We start from the raw sequence: 20,812 nt of genomic DNA on the forward strand, positions 1-20,812 counted from the left end.
GTTATTTTCTGGCTCGGATTTTAGGGGGAAATCTCCCCATAATTTAGTTAATCTGCAAATTAAATCTCAAATAGCACACATGGATCCAGCGAAAGGACTGAGAGTGGTGTTTAGATGCATGGGAGTGAAGAAGGACAGGGCCACACATTGTTTGACTCTTTAACACTGACTGTCTTCTGTTTTTATGAGTCTGTTATAGGAACAACTATAGGGTTGGGGCATTTTGCCTGTCTGTGGTCCTTATATGAATTCTCCACTTCAGCTGTTCTCTTTCTGTTCGCCAGACTTCTGATTTTGTTTAAATATTTTCATTCCGCTCTCTCTCTCTCTCTCTCTCTCTCTCTCTCTCTCTCTCTCTCTCTCTCTCTCTCTCTCTCTCTCTCTCATACACACACATACACACACACACACACACACACACACACAAATACAACATGACAGTGAAATGTAATAAATCTATTTGTGGTGCTGGTTAGAACCTTCAAACCTCCATCCACTCATGGATGCTAATACGCTAACTGTTCGCTGCGGTGCGGCCCTGCATGGTAACATCCGACGACTTGATTTTTGTGTGTGTGTGTTGAACAGTTGTAATTTAGCTTTCGAAAACCTCTTATTAACCAGCTAATTAAGTGGACTCCCTACCGCTTCGCCAACTGTCACGGCGCTTCAGAGGTTTCTGGTCACGTCTGTCCGGAGCAAAGCCTGACTGTCTTTGTCTGGTTGCCATAATGGAGCGATTTCCGCACTGCAGGGCCTTGCTTGGTTCTCCAGGCAGTGTCCCCGTGCCAACACCACCCCAACACCACCCGCTCTCTATATAGGGAGATAATTACAGTCCACATTATAGAATAAGCGTATATTCACCTGTATTGTGTTATGTTGCTTGCTTTAAAATTGCATTGTTAGGTAGTTAGCATAGTAAGTTCGGGTCGCTGTTTCTGCAGCGTTTGAATCTGCCCAGTGCATCAAAGAGAAATGGGACAAGCTCCCAGGTATAGAATAAAAAGCAAAGCTGTCCCAGAAAAGCATTTTAAGCAAGTTAAGCTCATTTTCTATGACTGACACCACTTAGTCCATGGTGCCAAACTCTGGTACTGGACATCCGCCCTACAGAGTTTACACACCTGACTATCCAGTCTGCTCCAAGACTAGAAAGTTCTGATTTAGGATCCCCACTGACAGTCTGTTTCAGTCCAAGACTGAGAAGGCTGTCTATGGCTCCTGCTTTGCCTTGTGTACTGCTGTAAGCTATAGTGATTTGTGAAGTCAACACCCAATTAGACAATATAGTCAAATTTGCCCTCCGTTTTTCACTCTTCACATTGGACAGCAGTAAAATCCTGCTCAAATATTTCTGTTATCTATGTGTGTATGTTTGAAGGAGAGCGTGCGGAAGGGATCAGAAAGACTTCCTTCTGTTCAAGCACCAGCAGGGGAGGAGAGGATATAACAAATGAATCCTGCTTTGCTGTAAAATACTGCTACTCCCTCTCTGCTGTGCTCTGCGCGAGCTACTCTGCTAGCACAGGAGAGCCTGTTTATCTTGAATCTTTACGGTCTGGTAGTTGCATTTAATGGCATGTCATTAGACAGGTCAGGCCAGACAGGCCACTGAGGAGACAGCTACGAGAAGCCTAAAACAGGTTACTGCACTGTCTCTACCGAGACATGATGAGCTCGGTTCAGGTGAGTGGTAAACAGATGCTGCTCAGGTTATAACGTTGGCAGGTAAAGGGGAAGTTCGGGGCTCGGAGTAAGCGTTGGGGTCGGTGCAGGGTGGGGTGGGGTGTCTCCAGCCACAGTGTGTCTTTAACACTATAAAACAAGGGCCCTTTTGCTTGGAGATGCCGATGATTCCCAACATTCCTGTTATTAATTAAGCCTCAAGTGTGGTGCAGGGCCATCAGGAAAAGCAGGAACGGTCAGGACTGCAGACTGCAGCACGGACAGGACAGCACAGAGACTCCATGTGCAGCAAAGTTCACTGGTGACGTGTCAAGAGGGAGATGATGAGTTTATGGAGATTAATGAGGTGCAGAGTTACACCAGCTCATGTAGTACAATAATCTCACTCTTTTATCTCACACTTTGCTATCCTGTTACAGCACAGCACACGCAATCAAGCTTTTTTATCATACATCTTGTGCGCTGAATAAACAGCATATTAACTCTTGAACTGAATGTACAAAATTTTGCAGACAGTACACTGTGCTCACTAAGGGATGTGTACATAATGTAGAGGGTGCCATGTTTAATGACAGCCCACCTGCAGCATCATTTGGCGGATTTTGTTTGCAGAAACTTTGCTGACGGCGCGCTTCCTTTCATTATGCACATCGCATCCCTGCTTCACGCATCTCTCCGTGTATGATCCTTGAAGCCTTAATTCCTCGGCTTGAGCATCGCCCACTCTCGCACAGCCGAATTCTAATCTTCTCCCGTTTACGGAACACCCTGGCGGATAAACCAACAAACCCAGCCTGTCAAGAACACGGGCTTTATTAAGCATGAGTCGTCCTGTCCTTGCCTCTCACGGCCATGCTGAGGAAGGAGACTGAAAGAAAGATGGTGATTACCGGCACTCTCTGCTTCCTGGTGCTACCCGGCGTATGTTAATTAAGTCCTGTAGGAGCACAACTCTGTAGGAGATGTACCACTTCATGAAGATGCATGGTGATGAGATTCAATGAGAATGTTGGTGGGCTGTCTGCCGCCTGCGTGCTGCCCTCTAGTGGCTGTCCTTCTGGTTCTGCCAAAGCGTTTTTGGTCTCGGCGAGGTGTCGGGCTCAGCAGTGTCCAGGGCCAAATGTGACTGGTTACCACCTCTCAGGAACGACATTACGGGACTAGCCTTCCACCCTTCGTTAGCTAGCACTAACCCCTAGCGCTGAACCCTTAGCACTTGACACTTAGCAGTGAACCCCTAGCACCCTTAGGACCGCACCACTATCCCTGGACCCCTAGCACTGGATCCTTAGCACTTTTGAGCTGATCTCTGATCCCTTCGCTGGATGACCCTTCTGGCGTCTTGGTTGTGATGGTTCCAGTTGAATCATTTCCTGTCCTCAAGCAGTTGTGGTTGCTCAACTGGAATGTTCTTCTCCCAAGCAGAGTCTCCAGCCTTTACTCATCCTCAAGAGCTCAGTAGCGAACAAGCTACTGCCTGCAACAGGCACTGAAATGGAAAAAATGTTCAGTGCAATTTTGACCTGAAGCACCTGGTACATTCTGTAAGTCCTAATAGTGAAGCTATTGCAGTCTCTGGTCTTCAACCTCAAACTTGGTATCCAAAACCCAGTCCAGTTTTTTGTAGTCACCAGTGGTTAATTTCTATCATAAAACGTTAATACAGAACCTCACAGCCTTTGAGGTTCGGGTTCTGCTCATTTTCCACCCAAGTTGTTCCAGGCATTTAATGTTCATCTCTTATCAGTGCCTATGGGAATGATACCTAATACGCACTAACACACAGCTCTGTGTATGTTGGAGGCCGTGGGGCTTTTAATGTTGGGTGTTGGTTAAAAAGAAAAACCCATCTTCATGGTGCTGTACTGTGTTACCATTGGACTTTCATGAAATACTGTAAATGTATGGCTTCTGGTTTCCAAATACACAGCATTCCATAAAAAAAGAATAGATGATACATTAATGTCTGGGATATAGTATTTAATTGCATAAGCAACACAGTTATGATATGTATCAAACATATCCAGTACTGTGTAAACTAGTCCTAACAGTACAGAGTTCAAATATGTCATAACTTGGATCTTGGATGCCATTGAAATGATATCTACAGTATATTGGAGAGGGGCAAATGTCAAATTAACCACTGCAAATGTCCCAAGCAAGAGGAAGCCATCGGAATTCCAATGTGCCTCTTACGGATGTGTGGGAAATGTTTTATGAGAGAAGAAAGATCCGGAGTGTGTGTGTGTGTGTGTGTGTGTGTGTGTGTGTGTGTGTGTGTTTACAAAAAAGTTTGATTCTATGGCAGTTCTCTGTGATTAGCATGATTTGTGAAATATGTTCACATTGGCTGCGAGGGCTTTGAGCTGGACCTCCACTGTACTTAAACATGTACTGTGGAAACCCTACACTCAGCACCATGGACCGGTGACCGCTCAACATGTGATTACTTCTTCAAGGAGGTCCAGCCATCCTCCCAGATTCTCCCTGGTCGTTCCATGCTTGGTTGTTCCCTCACTTGTCTCCTTCTCCTTCTGCACCAGATGTGACAGCTGTTCAGCCATTTTGAGCTCATCCTCATGGTGATTTATGCCAGCTTTGCTTCATAAGACAAAGGCTGGTTTAACGCCACAAAGCCTGAATATACATTAACTTTGCTTTAATTCTGAATCTGTTATCTAGTTTGTTTACCTTACATTTTGCATAGACGTCCCTTGAAACATGACTGATTAAATGTGAAGACAGATGACCTATCTGATCAGTGTGGTGATATAATTTAGGAAGCCACATGAGGCAATATAGCAGCAACCTTCGTTCAGTTGCTACAGGTCACATTTTGCTTCAGTCTTGTTCTAGTCTTGTTCTAGACTGTAGATTTAAGCTCCAGCTGAGTTTCTTGAGGCAGTTACATTTTGACTGGCACTGAAATCTCATGCAGAATAATGGTGGGCCAGTGAGTCAGAGAGCACCTGGGGTACTCCAGCATCATTCCTGCTTCATTCGTCCAGACCCTAGGAGATAAAAGTTAATCTCCAATGCCAAGGAGACTGAAGGAGAAGGACGATTAATTTTAGTCCACCGCATATCTTTATTCCTTCATTCTTTCATTTATTCTCCTGACCATTTTAGGAGGAATTTGTTTATTCGTTTTCCCCCTACTGATATAGAAATATTGTGTGCAGTTTAGTCATAATGTAAACAGAATACTGATATCTATATCTCATTAAGGTCAATGAAATGCTGTTAAACTTTGATCAGATTAAACTTACTGTTCATAAATCTTCTAACACAACATAACAGGTAGCTATGTAAAGTTGTACAGTACCACAAGGTCACCACTCACTCACACACACACACACACACACACACACACACACACACACACACACACACACACACTTCTCTCTGCAGACAGATGTCACCTTTGTGTTAGATGGCTGGGGAAGAGAAAGGCTGTGATCTGGGCAGCGGCATACCAAATCCTTCCTGGCACCTCTGTATGTGTAAGGGTCTTCCAGGCAGATCCGGGCAGTGCTGAATGTGACCGAGGTGATGCGGAGTTCGAGGGCAGGTGCTGGAGCCCCATGTCTGCCTGGTCCTGCATGTCAACAACGGCAGGCCAGACACTGGATATCTGGGTATAAACTCCACTGGGGAAACGGGAACAAGTGAATTTCTTTTACTTTTCCGAGGAAAAGCACTTATCCAGAACCCAGACTGTGTGAATGCATGGTTCTGTGGATAGTTTGTCTATTAGTTTGCTGTTATCAGTGTTAGAGGCGTCTGGGTAAAGTCTCCGGTCGGGCTTCTCACACACCGCCAGGAACAAACACCACCAGCTGCCACAAGAGGAGCCTGAGGCGTTTGATAAGAGGGGCGTAATCTCCCTTCGGCAGCACCGTCTCCCACTGCCTCCCCTGCCATGAGATCAACCCTTGGCTTAGTGTCGCACTCATTCAAGGGAACCTTGATAGGGTTCACTAAAAAAAATAGCATACGACGCGGTCTTTGGTCCTGTTGCGTTTAGCTGTTGCGGTCATACAACATTTCACACAAACATGAACGCAAACCATACACAAATTGTCACAGAAATGTCTTTATTGATATTATTATTATAATTTCGGCAAATTAAGATGATATATAGGACGTAAATAACGACTACGTCGCCGGATTATAATCGCGAGCGTCAGTGAGGGGCGCGAGCGAGTCTGACGCGTATAAGCAGCTCGCGCTGCGCGTGATGTCATAGGGTGACCTGCAAGCAGGCAGCGCCTCCACGCAGACGCGTTTCTGTACAGCTGAAGGAACAGAGTCGTCTCCAACACCGCGGGAGAGGGCTAGATGTAGACTGTGGGACGGACAGCACCGGCGAGGCTGTTTCTGATTTTCGCAAACGAGCGGTAGACCAAAGATAACAGTGCAGAATGCTGTGCCATGTAACGCGCCCGGACTCGGTGGTGATGGAGGTGGAAGTTGACGCTAAGGCGAACGGAGAGGACTGTCTGAGTAAGGTGAGTTACTCCACGGGCGGGATGCGAATCGAACGCCTTGTGTTCCGAATGCACGCGGTTCGACGTAGTGTGTGCACCGGTACTGGAGACTGAAATGGACCTCTAAGCGTTGGTACCGTGACGGATGCGAGCTGCTACCAGCCTGATATAAACAAAAAAACCCGGGCTGACACTCCGGATGATGGAGTTGTTTAGTAACAGGTTTTGCATGGATGACAATTTTTCAATTAAAGGCTCCTGGATGAGTTGGTGTGATCGTTTTAATAGCTCAGGGGGGTAAGAATGAGACGAGTGTAAGGTTTCGTTTATCGAGACAAGTTGAGCTCGTCGTGGTATATATTTTTTAATGATGGAAAAACAGCCACATTTCACGGTGACAGTTTGGTATGGTTTACGGTTTTGTGCATGTACAGTTTGGTATGGTTTGCGGTTTTATACGTGGAGGGCATGAAAAGCGCTCGAGCTTTGTGTTTGTCTGGGACACGAGGACCCGGTCATTTGTCACAAGGTTACTTTAGTGCGCGTTCCTCATCAGCCTGCTGAACTGTGTTGCTGAGTCTGACCACATTGATGGACTAGAGGACGAAATGGTTTTGTACCACTCGCTGCACATGACCGGATAAACCAAGTTCATTTGTTTCCATCTTTAACTAATTAACAGCTTGGGTCAATCAGATCGGGTAACTTGAGTTTAAAATCCTTACGCACCCACATAAGGCAGTTTCCTCAAACATATACCTCCATAAACTTTGGTTTTAAAATTGGACATTCTCTAAGACCAGTGATCAAATAGTCCACATGCGAGCAGACAAATTTGGAGTGTTTGTTTTCTTTAAGAAGGGAAAGTGGATCAAGTTTATTTTTTGAAGCTGTTACTTCACGTCCACTTCACGCCTCGTCAACACACACTGCTTGTCTTTCCTTATCTTAGACCTGCGCTCCTGTTCTTGTGCTGAATGTACCTGTTCCTCCATCAGGTGTGTATGAAACTGGGCATCATAGAGGAAGACTACTTTGGCCTCCAGTTTACTGGCAGTAAAGGGGAGAACCTGTGGCTGAACCTGAGAAACCGAATCTCCCACCAGATGGACAGTGTGACTCCCTGCCGACTCCGTCTAAGGGTCAAATTCTTCGTGGAGCCTCATTTGATACTGCAGGAACAGACCAGGTAGTGTGTGTGTGTGTGTGTGGGGGGGCATAAGTGTAACTTGGTGAACGTTTGAACGCATCTGTTGCTGCTGTAGCTCGTGTGTGAGAGCCAGGAAGCGCATCGAGGTTTGTGGGTGTTCGAATGTTAACATATGAGAAATGGGGGAAACACACGGTGAAGCTCAAAGTGAAACCGAGAGTGCGAGTGTGTGACGGCGCGGCCGAGCACGAACGCACCTTTCCAGCTCTACCGCCCGCACTCGCGACCAGCGCCGAGCTCGTTTGTCTGAGCCCGTCTCGTTCGGATCTGCTCTGTCCCCGATTAAAAAAAAAAAAAAAAAACCTTAAACACTTATGCTAGATAATGAACATCACAGATGCAACAAACGAGTGTGGCTCAGCGCTCAGCTGCAGGGCCCGTGAGGTGTGTGTGTGTGTGTGTGTGTGTGTGTGTGTGTGTGTGTGTGTGTGTGTGCTCCCCTCCCCCTCTAGCTCTTCTTTCCGGTTGAGTGGAATGCCCTGTAGTAACCTCGCTTGCTCGGGGTAACTCTAGGTCATTGTGCTGCAAGTCCTTGTGGCAGTTGGAAATGCGATTCCTGCTGAAAGCCTCTCGTCCCTTGGTGGGGGGCGGGGCATTCCCGGGCCCCTCCCCCTCCCTCACTCCCCTCACCCGTCCCTACGCTTTTTTTTTCCATTTCTTTTTTTTTTTTTTTTTGCTCTTTTGCTTTAATTTCCTGTGTAACTTGCATTGTTAATATCGAAGAAATAGTTGTTGTGAGACTGGGCTCCGGCACGTGGGACCGCCGGGTCACTGGGCAGCCCGACAGCTCCGTCTCGCTCCCTTGTCGGAAACCCCCTATTTCCCCTTGGTCTGTCTGGACAGGGGAGGTTGGGGTTTGTGTACGACGAAAGGTTGTGTGTGTGTGTGTGTGTGTGTGTGTGTACGTACGTTCTGGCGTGCCTCACGTAACTGGCCCCTTTGTGCCTGGAGTGTCCAGCTGTGAGGGTGGGGGCTGGCCTGTCTGGACCAGAACCACCCCCCTCCCCTCCCCAATCGTGCTCTCGCTAGCTTTGATGCTATAAACGGGCCCTCCCTGGAGCCCGTGTCCCCCGGTGCGTCTGCAGGGGCCTCCCACTCCAGCCCCTCAGGCCCTTCTGTGCTTTGCTTTTCCACGTGAACGCTGCTGTTGGACGACTCGGTGTTGGGGAGGTGGACTCGGTGGCTGGTGTCCTGTGCGCTCCAGACACAACTGTGTTCTGTTCAGTAGTCGCGTGTCCACCTCGGTCATCCTTAACTGTACTTTCACCCTAATGGCTCTGTTGTTCAGCAGTTTCAGTAGGTCAGATTAAGATGGTTAACGACTAAAGAAAGCTTGCTGTATCGCTGTGCACGACTGACCGATCTTCCCATGACCCCTGGGACTCTGCGGGGGTGGTAAACAGATGGCTGTTCGAGCGATTAAGACCTGGGACACTGGACTGGTAATAAAGAGGACGAGATGCATGTGTTGCGTGGACCTGCCGGACACGGTCCCCTATAAGCCGAGGTGATGCCCTCCGCTGGGAAGAGGACGAGCTTGTGTTCTCTGTTGTGCGGGACCCTTTCAGCCTGGTCATCGGCGTGCCCGCAGGTCGACTAAGCTAGGGTCACCGGAGGCGGGGCTTTGCCGACTCACCGTGGGGCTTCGTGTGGTGTGTCTGACGGACCGCAGAGAGGAAGTTCTCCTCGCTACCCGGTGCAAACGGCTCTGTTTTCAGCTTGGCATTTCTGACTCACCACAGACACATTGTAGGCCAGTGAAAATCTTCTTTGTTCGCCCTCTGGCAGGGTCGCGGTACACATGCGCACACACACACACACACGCACACGCACATGCACACACTCACACGCACACGCACAGAGGCACGTGTGTACACAATGAGCCAGTGCTGAGAACAGGCTCGCATTCTAACCCTCCGTGCTGTCACCTTTGACCTACATTTGCTTTGCAGCCTTGATGCACTGCATACATACTCATTAACACCACCCACACACACACACACACACACACACACACACCCTCACCATCCCCACCACAGACACACACATACACAAGAACACCCTAAAGCTACAAGGTTCTCATAAACCACGAAGAGCACGTTGAGTTGACGTGAACTTCGCATGTGGGTGGAGATGTCTCTGCCGGGCGGAGGCGGCTGGTGGGGGTTCTCGTGCGCGGTGCTGCTGCGTGTAAAGAACACGGGGACCTCCGGTCTACACGCGGCCCCGAGGAACCCCCCCCCCAGCTCCACGCCACCTGCTGAAGGAGCCTCGGCCAATAGGAACGCGGCGTGGGCACACCCCGTCTGCAATGGGCACGGCACCGCCTGCGGGACTTTGATTGCAGGACAGCAATGCTTAAGTATTAAACGTGTTCTGGATTTAGAAGCGAGCATGCCTAAGGCTCCCGTCTCTCACCGTCTAGTAATTCAATACAGTTATGGCATAATGGCCTCCAGCACAGTGTTGCAAGAGTGCAATAAAACCCTGAACACTGGTGGCGTAACGAACCGCGATTAGAGAGTTAATGGCGACGAACATCTTAATGCAGTGATACCAGTATGAAAAGGAACAGCAGTGAAATGGAATGAAACGCAAAATTAATAATACATTTACGATCTCTCTCTCCTTCTCCTTGCCTCCCTCCCCATCCCATACCCCTTTTTCTTTCTCTCCATCCTTCTCTCCGCCCTGTTACATAAGGGATGCTAGATGCTGTTATATAAGCCTCACGGCAAGCTGTGCAAAAATACTACCAGCACTAGTCCTGGAGCAGTAGTCATTAAAATAATGAGGACGTATGTGTCCTATAATTGGTTCCTCCCATGCTGATGGACAGGGGGACGGCTCCCCCCCCCCCCCCCCCCACATCTCCAGAAAAGCCTCCTAATGAACAGACATTCACCACCATGGCTATTTATGAGGGGTTAAACCACCATGCAGAAGAGGATGAGTCCTCTCATCCCCTGACCTGAGTGACGACGGAAGCCCTGGATTAAAACGGCTGATCTTCGTCGTCCTGCTCTCCTCATCCTCTCGGCTCTAATCGGCTCCGTTTCGGTCCAGCGCCACCCGAAGAACCGTTCGCGGTCCTGTGGATTATTTCCTTGCAGCCTCCCCCCCCCCCCCCCCCCACCCCCCCACGCTAAGCCCTGAACCCTGGGCCGTAAACCCCGTCTTTGTGGAAAGGGACGTGCGTCTGCATGCGAGCCTTTTCGCTGCAGGGTCGTCGTCGAGGTGCCGAGGAGACGTGGGCTTGCAGCTCCGGCCCGGTGGCGGTCGTGCTCTGCAGAGCAGGCCCGTTTGGGTGGATTTGCCCCGGCCGATTAACGTTTACGTGAATGGCGGCTTCACGCACAGGGCTGCTGCGTTTCATGCTTAAGATTCAGGTCAGTGGGACTGTGGCACAGATTAGCCCCAGAGAGTCAACTCCATTAGCCCGGCCACTTCACACCGGGAAGGAGGAGCTTTCTGTTTTTAATCATTCGTACACGGTGCTCTGCTGCCCTCAGGCACATGGAAATAATGGTGACACACACACACACACACACACTTTAATGTGCAGGCATAGGGTGTGGTGGGGATGGAGCAGGGGGGTTAGAGTGAGTGGTGTTCTTTCCTGGGTGGTGTTGGGTGTTAAACATTCTAAGCTCGCATGGTAAAACATTTGTTTGTGGTAAACACGAGCGCGCTTATGCAAAGAACCCGCAATATCTGGCCCAAGAATGCAAAACGCATCCCTGAGCGCACCCACCTCCCCCTCAAAGAGCCCGCTTAACGCCGGCAGCGTGCAGTTTGGTGCTGGAGCCGGCCAAACACCCACCCACCCCACCCCACCCACTCCCAAGGACTGGAGCGGGGAGGGTGGTGTGTGGAAGCCCACAACAGCTCCCAGCGCCCGCCGTGGGGCCCCGTGCAGCTGCCGAGCTGAGACCTGTTTTGCACATTAATGTCTGATTTTTGATATGGCCTTCTATTTTTGTTTTGCGAGTTTGCACTGACCCCCCCCCCCCCCCCCCCTTTATCTGATGGTCTGAGCTGACGGGTGGGGGGGGGGTGTTTTTCCGTGCGGCCGGCGGGGTGTTGATTGCGTTCTTATTCCTGTGCCACTGGTTTACCTTCTTCTGTTGTTGACCTGCAGTAACCTCCATCGAACTCCTGTTTAAAACGAAAACTTATCGCCTCCAGGAGCTAATTCAGCATACGAGGACACAGGTCTTGTGTGGGCCGTCTCTCCTCTCCTAAAACCGGCTCTCGGGTTTTAATTACCGCTTGCAAATCGGTCTGAAACACACCCCTAACCAGAGGGCGTTTGCTTACAGATCCGTCTTATTTCTTTAAAAAATGACTTGTCAATTGTCTCGGCAAAATGTTTACGCATTCGCTGCGTGGATACAGATATTGTTCTGATTCTTTCTCTGGTCATTCAGTTGGCGTAGTACAGATGAACAGTGTTTGGTGTGTGCGCATGATTGTAATGGGACGTGTGGGAGTGGCTATAGGGTTTACTGTAGTTCGTTGACTTGGAGTAACCTCAGCTGTGTGGCACAGGGCCCTGCAGTTTGACTCTGTAGTCTGAAACCACATTGTTTTGAGTGCAGGCAGTGAAGTATGGCCAAGTCTCTGATTCTGATTGGCTGAGAGGTCACAATCTCTAGGCGGAAGCGTTTGTTATCTCTTGAGAGAAATGTTTTGTTCAGTGTTGGAGGCCCTGAGGGGTGTGTGTGTGTGTGTGTGTGTGTGTGTGTGTGTGTGTGTGTGTGTGTGTGTGTGTGTGTGTGTGGTTTTGCACATGGAATTATCTATAGTTTTGGCCTAATTTGCCCTGAGTGTGTTGCTCATTATAGCTTAAGGAAGGTTTCTAGGCTGTGACCTCCTAAACAGAGCAGAGCAAATTGTCAGTTTTCTGCGTTTATTTCCCCTCCATTTACATACCAAACATGCCACTGCCCCCCCAGCTGTGGGCAATGTGGCAGTGTTAACACTTAACACACAACACTTACTTTAAGTTAGTCTCTGACGCATATGATCTTACAAAAGGGCAGTGGCATGTCGGCGAGCTAAGTGTGAATTAAGGGTTAATTCTGATCATTTTGATCTTGCATTGTAGAAGGTTGCGTCCCAGAACATCTGACGAGTTCTGGAGTGGGTTAGGGTGTGTAGATCAGAGTTGTGAGTTCTCCCCCCTCGTCTCCACGTCGCTATCTCCATCGTCAGGCAGTGACCCATTTCCTGCCTGTGAAGGCCCCGGGCTGTCGTAATCAAGTTCACGCAGCGATGGTGCGGTTTAAGAGGGAGCTCTCAGATCCGCACTGCTGCTCCGGTGTGGTGGGGGGTGGGGGGGTCTCCTGGGGTCGTCCACGGCCTCCACAGCACGGAGAGGAGCCCGGGGCCACCGCATGTTCGCAGAGGGGCTCGCTCCCGGATCACAAGTGCGAGCGTCTGCTGGGACCTCGGGCCCCACCGCCTACGGATCGGCCGCCGACATTTCAGCTGTTGTGCATTTGACCGTATAAGGGGGGGGGGGGGGGGTGTGGAACCAAACCCCCAACGTGCACCCAGCGAGAGCCGTTGAATATTTCACGACGTGCTGAAGTGTGGGGGAAAGTGCGCTGGTCTGCGTCGGCACACGTGTGCGCCTTTTCCAGATAGCGGCGATAAGATACGAGGCTCCGTGTCACTTGTTCCGTGTCCGTGACCGACAGTAACCCCTCGCTCGCTCCCTCCCTCCTTCAGACGCCTTTGTTTCGCCTTCCAGGTAGCAGATCACATGAGCCGCCGATCTCCGATGTCACCGCAGGGGAGGGCCGCCCCTCCAGGTGGAGGAAGACTTTGTCTGGCCCGGTTTGTTGTTCCACGGCCCGCACGAGTACTACGCCTCCCAGACGTGTTTTTCCTCGCGGAGCCTTTCGTCTTTTCGCTTCCCTCCTCCGTCGTTTGTTGTCCTTCCCTCGACGAATGAGGAGATCCCTTCCCCTGGACGTTATGCTCCCATGATCCTTTGCTGTTGAAATCCGCTGACAGGAAGCAGTACAGTACATTCAGCTCGGGGGACCGGGTCAGTACATGGTGTCCTAATCTGAAGAGGCCTTTTAGAGTATGGCAGGTTTGGTGTAGGAGCTGAAGCAGGTCCCGGCATGCTGCCTGCTTAAAGGTATTCTTTTTTTATTTACTGCCACTTAAACCGGTGAAGCTCTGACTCACTTCCTCATCTCACCAATCCCCCAAAATTATGGGGGGTGAGAAGATGGTAGAGAAAGTGACGGAGAGAAGGAGACCAGGGGAGAATGCAGAAGCGGAGATGTTCTGTAGTACCTGTCTTTCAGAACACTTCTGTGATTCGCTCAGCCAGAATCACCCAAACCCCCCCCCGACGGTACACAGCGGTGGCCGTGTATCACCCGGCCAGAAAAATATCTAAAAGCACTTTTACTCCAGATGTCATCCCAAAGGAATGGAAATGGGCCCTCTCCACTGGCAGCGTTCCGTCTCCGCCATCGGAAAGGAAATGATCTGAATGTTAAAGTGGCAAAGGCGATGTTCTCATGAAGATGGAGGTCTGAGCCAGCACTGGGGACAAAAGCCTGGGGTTTTTATTGGCCAGCGTTGCCAGGTTTTCCTCACAAAATCCCTCCCGGCCCGCGTCCGATCCAAAACCCGAGTCTGAGCTCGACGGTGACGCACCGTGATCCGCTCAGTGGACCATCAGTGACACTTGGGCCATGAAGAAGGTTTAAAAGCTAGGTCTCGAGCTATCTGCAGGATAGCAGAGGGGCAGGCGTCCGCGGTGACCCTGCCTGCTCAGACTGTGTGTGTGTGTGTGTGTGTGTGTGTGTGTGTGTGTGTGTGTGTGTGTGTGTGTGTGTGTGTGGCAGAGAGAACGTGTAAAGGGGGGAGGGGTATCCAGGATTTGAAATGCACACTGTACAGACAGATGTATGCTTCCATCCCAACAGAAGATGGAACCTTCTTGTGATTTTACCCTTTGCACCTGGCCTGCTTACTCTGCGTACATGTACACTAGATTACCAGAGTCCCCGTCTCTTGTTCCAGACTGTATGTAACGCCATCTTCACCCCTGTGCAACCACCACTCACCCTCTCTCTCTCTCTCTCTCTCTCTCCCTCCCTCTCTCTCTCTCTAGGCATCTGTTCTTCATGCACGTGAAGGAGGACCTTCACCGTGGGCACCTGCGTATGGGCTCGGAGCAGGCCCAGGAACTCAGCGCTCTGCTGGCACAGGCTGAGTTTGGCGACTACAACCAGAACACAGCCAAGTACTGGTACACCGAGCTGTGTGGCAAAGAGCCCGATCAGGCCACCGTCAGCAGGTACCGCTGCTCGTCCTCTCGGGGTTCCTTTTATATTGTATTAAAGGGGAGCGTTGTTGCGGGCGGGGGGGGGGGGGGGGGGGGGGGGCGGGCAGTGCTCTGTACGATGTGATCGAAGACCATAAGTCTCCACTGAGAGGCTTCTGTCGTCCGTCTGGACGAGGTTCCCGCTTCGGGGACTCCGCTGTGTGGCATGTGTCATGTCTCGCGCAGCAGCTGTTAAAGGAATAAACGCAGCCTCAGCTGTTTTGAACACGCGTCCCCACACGCTACACGCTAGAACATTCCTACTGGGCTTCTGTGGTTCAATGTTCCAGGCAAGACGCAACTGTCGTGCTGAAGTGGTCAGCAGGTGGACTCCAACCACAGCGGAGAACCAAAAAGAGGAAATGGGATAGTTGAGGATGTTTGAGGAAGGACGTCTTCCTCTTCTCTACCTGGGGATAGGGGAGCATGCAGAGTGCACAAATGCATGCTGGGACCCGTTCCAGGGGGAATCGCGGTGTCTCAGTCACTGCGAGAGGCCCTTGGGTTTAATAACAGGCCAAACATGAACCTGTAATGTTTGAGAACGTTCATTCGAAGAATAATTTAAGAATAAAGAACTAAAGATTATTTTTGTTAAACAGGGACGGTAGTATGAGGGATCATTTTCATGTCATTATCGCAGCGTTGATCTTTTGTGGCAGAAAACGAGCCTTTTTGAACGTTCCTGTGCTCTTTCTGCTGTGAGCGTCTTGAGCACTGTGAGATATTCTAGATGAATGCGTGGGGGGTTGATTTGGTTATGTTTTTAAAGAGCTAAGATGATGCTGTTTTCTGAATTTAAACGAGTTTGAGGTGGGGAGATGGGGGGGGCTTTGGGCCTTTCGACCTTTCTCTTGCAGGAAAGAGATAAGGTGGACCACTAACTGTGTCGTGAATGACAAGGTAGGATAAAGAGGTCAGGAGAGATTTAAAGATTAGCCTGAAGAACGTGCGTGTTAAAGGTTTTTCCGTCTGTAACCGGCCCCTCCTTATCGACCGACCCGTAGCGGCCCGAATCGTCTGTTTAAACGGTAGCGGCTGGAGCGTGGCCAAATAAAGCAGCAGTGTGTTTGTGCATGGTCAGGGGCCCTCGGGGGCCGTCCCCGCGCTACGCTGTCCGCCTGAACTACCTCTTCTCTCGCACGGAGGCTTAACCCACAGTGTTGACTCACAAACGGAACTGTGGTGCTGCCCGTGAGCGGGTCAGCCTCCTTCTCACTCGTTCGCCCCGTCTCGGTCGGGCAGTTAAATAGATCTGAGGTACGTAACCTAATTACAGCGACCCCTGGTGGATCTGCAGTACAGTCACAAAGCAAATTGAGCACCAAACTGGAAACTGAGATTTCCACAATGCCAAAACATCACAAGACGAGTTCCAGCGCAGTCTTGATGTAAGAGGATCCTCCTTATTTAGGAACACGCCAGTAACTGGACTGTAATGGTTTTGTCCCGTCCTCCAAAGACAGCATGCAGATTCCCGAGGTTTTTAATGTAATTAAAAACTCATCTCATTAAGTTCCGCACTTGAAGTACATGTGTCCTTTAAGAAGGACCTTACGTCTGCACATGCTGAACGCAGCAGTTGTATTGCAGGGTATCTGCTGAGTGGCTCCGTGTGCAGTCGGGGCCCCAGGCTCGGGGCGAGCGGTTGGGCGGGGTATTGTAGCTCTCATGGGCTGATGTTCGTATCTCCCAGAGCTTTGCCTCCAGCACACAGTCAACCCTGACTGAAAACTCAATTTATTTCCTGTCCTCGTGGTCTGTAGCGAGACTTCTTATTTATTTATATCTTCTTGCCGTTTTTTGGTACAAAAGAAAACTCGTCACACTTCCGTCACCCCGTCATCATTGTGTGTGGGTTGCTGTGTTCCTGTGCCGTATATAAATTCGCATCATGGCGTCCGTCTTCTGTCCGCAGTATCGTAGCCAAGCACCAGGCTCTGGAAGGCTTGAGCCAGGGCTCAGTGGAGTACCAGGCCCTGCAGCTGGTCTCCGCGCTGGAGCACTACGCCGTGGAGTGGCACTGGGTGCGGGACGGCGAGGCTCAGCGGCTGGCTGTGGGCGTTGGGCCCGACGGCATCACCGTCTGCAGGGACGATTTCAGCCTGGTCAACAGGTACGACGCAGGGCCGAGCGGGACACCGTAAAAGCAAAATGTGAAGTCATAAATTCCTATCGGTCCACGCTGACCATGTGTTATCAAATTAATGACTGTTTTGTTCCCTAAATGTTGACGCTTTTCTTTTGACAGGATATCCTATCCCATAATACAAATAGCCACGCAGTCAGGGAAGAGCGTATACTTGACGGTCACCAAGGAAACGGGCGACAGCGTGGTCCTGCTGTTCAAACTGATCAGCAACAGGGCGGCGAGCGGGCTGTACCGGGCCATCACGGAGACACACGCCTTCTACAGGTCCGCTCTCACGCTCCGACTCCACACACACTCACACACACTCCTACGCACGCACACAAGCAACCACATGCTTTTGTTTTTACAGGAATTTTTAGAACGTGTGTATGTGACATTTATCACACTTGAACAAGCCAGCTGTTAATGTTTCCAGCCAGGAGTGTGTCAGACTGACATTAGGCGAGGGGAGACGGAGAAAGTGCTGTCTTGTCTCGCGCTGCTTCCTGGCAATAGATTAATACACGCACCAGGTCCATTGTCCCATATTTCCTTTGTAAACACCCCCCCCCCCTCCCCTCCAATTATAACACGTACTTTCTCTGAGCGAGTTAAGCATGTCAGCAGTTTGGATTGTTCCATTGTGAGAGTAGAGGGGGGGGGGGGCATTGTGCCAGTGATGGCACAGTCCTCTCTAGCACTGGATTAGCTGCTGCCTTCTACTTTTGTGCAGCTTTCTTGCTCTGGTTGCTAATTTCCTTCAAAACCACCCACAGATTTTTCTCCACATATCATGTTATATTTTTCCCAAAATGACTATATAAGAAACATTTGACAACAGTCAGGATTTAGGAGTAGTCTTTTGATCTAAAGTAAACCTTTCTGGCCAGGTAGAAGATTCAGTAAGATGGTGTTTATTAGATAAAGACAATCCAGCAGGAAGACGCCCCTGTTGCATCAGCCAGGACAAACCTTGGGACACGTGGAGGCGCGTCGACAGGCGAGTCCTCCGTCTGACCTCTGCGCGTTTCGTCCCCTCAGGTGCGACACGGTGACCAACGCCGTCATAATGCAGTACAGCCGTGACTTCAAGGGCCACCTGGCCTCGCTCTTCCTCAACGAGAACGTCAACCTGGGCAAGAAATACGTCTTCGACATCCGCCGCACGTCCAAGGAGGTGTACGACCACGCCCGACGGGCGCTCTACAACGCCGGCATCGTGGACCTGGTGTCCCGGTCGGGCGGGCGCAGCCCCTCGTCCGGCTCGCCCTCGCACGGCCTGGAGGGGCCGCCGGAGTGCGGCGGCTGCCATCAGAGCCGGGCGCTGGAGGACCGGCTGCAGAAGCTGCGTGAGGCTCTCCTGTGCATGCTGTGCTGCGAGGAAGAGATCGACGCCGCCTTCTGCCCCTGCGGCCACGCCGTGTGCTGTCAGGGCTGTGCCACGCAGCTGCAGGTGAGACCCCCGTTTCGTCACGCATAACTGACATGAATGTAGAAACGCCCCCATCGATGCTTCAAGCGTAATGTCACACGGCTAAAAGAGTTTTGTGATGTCCCCGTTTGTCCAAACGGCAGCCGTTACATAAGCCTGGTTAACCTGACAAGTAATTAACTCGGTTCTTGTGTCTATTGTGCGTAATCTGTAAAAGTGTCTACAAGCGTTGTTTTATTAAAGTTACATAAGAGCACAGCTGCTGTGTGTGCGTGTGTGTGTGTGTGTGTGTGTGCTATCGAAACACATGTAAAGTGCTGACCGCGTTCGTGTGTCTCTCCCCCCCTGCAGTCGTGTCCCGTGTGTCGGTCCGACGTGGAGCACGTCCAACACGTCTACCTGCCCACCTGCACCAGTCTGCTGAACCTGACCCTGGCGGGACACAGGCGGAGCCCGGAGCCAATCCGACGCACACTGGCCCCGCCCCCCTGCACCAGCCACCACTACCCCAGCAGTGAGAAGATCCACCAATCCTAACGCTCCTTCCTTCTCCCTCCTCTACGCTTTCGGTTACAACCGCTCGGACGCCTACGACTCCGGTCACCGGCCCCAGAGTTCTATTCCCGAACCACAGACGAAGAAAACTCCCAGCTTTTATGTTAGATTGTACATTTCATCTTAAGTTAACTGTATCAGTTGATCTGATGAACAGCCGTGTGTATTGTTTTTTTTTTGTCGTCGTTGTTTTATTAAGTTTTTCTCCTCTTCTTAATCCATATTCTAGTGCAAACACAAATATATCCACTTGACAGCTTTCGGTTTTAGTTTTGCTCATGGATTTTAGAACATATTGAATGTTAACCCCTGACCCCCGATCCTCGACCCCCTTTCCTTTAATTGCATTTTTAGCTTGGCCTTTTTACTCTGGTATCCCCACTCTGGTATCCCCACTCTGCAGATGAGTGTTGGGTGCGCGTTTCCATGTCTGTCGAGCTCTCCGCGGTGTCCGCGACGCGGTGGAGCAGCCGTAGGCTGAAGGGTAGAGGCACAGGTCTGTAGCGGGAACACCATCGTGGGGTGGAGGCTCTGGTGGAGACCCACCCGCACCCCAGGCACCCAGAGAGGGAGAACAGAGGGCCGCGTTCCGCTCGGAGAGACCAGCAGGAGAACCACACCAACCATAACCTCCTAACTGAAGTTATGGTCAATTAGCAGCGGTCTCGTGTGTTTATATGCAAGGGATACTTGAGGGTCTGTCAGTGCAATGCTGCCTGTTTTTAAAATGCTTGAGTTTATTTTGTGGGAGGAGAAAGAGGGAATAAGGAAAGGAGGAAAGATTTGAGAATATCTACACTGTCACTTTACTGAAGAGATTCCTAAGTGTATTACCCATAGGGCTTTGCCTTAATGTAGCAGTAACACGGTGTGTTTTTTGGGGATGCATCTTATTTCTTTGCACAGTCTGTTTCTTGAATGATGAAGAGTTATTTTCTTTATTGTGGACAATATGGCACAGTCACTGCAGGAGATATTTTTTCACTTTGTACAAAGTAAATTTTGTTTCTGTTGATTTGAAGCAAAAACTATGCCCTGTACATGTAAGATATTGCTGATTTTATATTTCTTTGAACAACAGAGGTATTAATAAAATTGTGAGTTTTAAACATAATGCAGCCGCCTTGTCTTGATCTGTTATCGTCTGCGGACTCTCACCCACATCCTGATATGTGACCGCTGTGGACGTCACAGTTAATGGAGTGTGTGTCTGATGTGATGCCCGGCGCACACACACGCAATTAACTCCATCCAGATGAACTCTGTTCAACTCCATAGGCCGGGTCATACATCGGATAATCTAAACTTTCACTGAATATAGCTGAGAGTAAATGTGACTTAAATCTCTGCATCCTCCTGCTGTTAGACTGATATGGTCCTTCTTATCTTTTGGGTAATGATCATAAATTTTATTGCAAAATTAAAACAGACTAACACAAAGTTTAAAGAGCAAAGGACAGATTCAGATTTGATATGATTACAATTAAGAGCGATATTAAACGTGCTTCAAGATTGTTCTTGCAAAGGCTAAAGCAGGTTTTCAGGAAAACAATTCTGGCGTTTGGTGCCATGGTAACTGAAATTCTCCATCACACACATGGGCTGGAAGGATCTGCAAATTGCGTTTTAGATTACTTGAGCCATCGATCCTAGAGCTGATAAAACATACCCAGGTTCAGGGCGTCCGAATGCGATGGGCTTGACCTCCGTCATCTAGAGATGTCGCTGGGAATCCAGCCTACAAATGGGTCAATAGTCAGCATGCCCCATCACAGACAGTTTTTTTTTTATCAGTATCTGTTCTAACCGGGGCTGATAAGCTGACATATGACACGAATCTGGATCTAGGCCATTGTCATCGTTTTCACGATTAACTATGGAAAAATGTAATAGGATTATATTGTGGATTTTAATTATAATGTATCATTTATTTAGTATTATATATTAA

At 49.9% G+C, this 20,812-nt stretch overlaps 1 protein-coding gene across 1 annotated transcript; it reads left to right on the forward strand.

Moving 5' to 3' along the window:
* The first annotated feature begins 5,918 nt into the window (after positions 1-5,918).
* Positions 5,919-19,978, forward strand: mylipa (myosin regulatory light chain interacting protein a). The gene is made up of 7 exons (XM_077008398.1): positions 5,919-6,200; positions 7,178-7,368; positions 14,534-14,719; positions 16,665-16,862; positions 16,998-17,162; positions 17,919-18,330; positions 18,661-19,978. The coding sequence occupies exons 1-7, from the start codon at positions 6,114-6,116 to the stop codon at positions 18,844-18,846; spliced, it is 1,425 nt and encodes a 474-aa protein (XP_076864513.1). The 5' UTR covers positions 5,919-6,113; the 3' UTR covers positions 18,847-19,978.
* The last annotated feature ends 834 nt before the right edge of the window (positions 19,979-20,812 follow it).

The sequence above is a fragment of the Brachyhypopomus gauderio genome, chromosome 6 (genome assembly GCF_052324685.1).
Source record: "Brachyhypopomus gauderio isolate BG-103 chromosome 6, BGAUD_0.2, whole genome shotgun sequence".
Classification (NCBI taxonomy): domain Eukaryota; kingdom Metazoa; phylum Chordata; class Actinopteri; order Gymnotiformes; family Hypopomidae; genus Brachyhypopomus; species Brachyhypopomus gauderio.

What these genes read in the sequence shown, in the direction of transcription:
- mylipa (XM_077008398.1), top strand. Translation starts at nt 6,114, where the DNA reads ATGCTGTGCCATGTAACGCGCCCGGACTCGGTGGTGATGGAGGTGGAA. An exon ending in GATCAGGCCACCGTCAGCAG is followed by an intron (nt 14,720 to 16,664) that starts GTACCGCTGCTC and finishes TTCTGTCCGCAG; the next exon opens with TATCGTAGCCAAGCACCAGG. An exon ending in GCTGTGCCACGCAGCTGCAG is followed by an intron (nt 18,331 to 18,660) that starts GTGAGACCCCCG and finishes CCCCCCCTGCAG; the next exon opens with TCGTGTCCCGTGTGTCGGTC.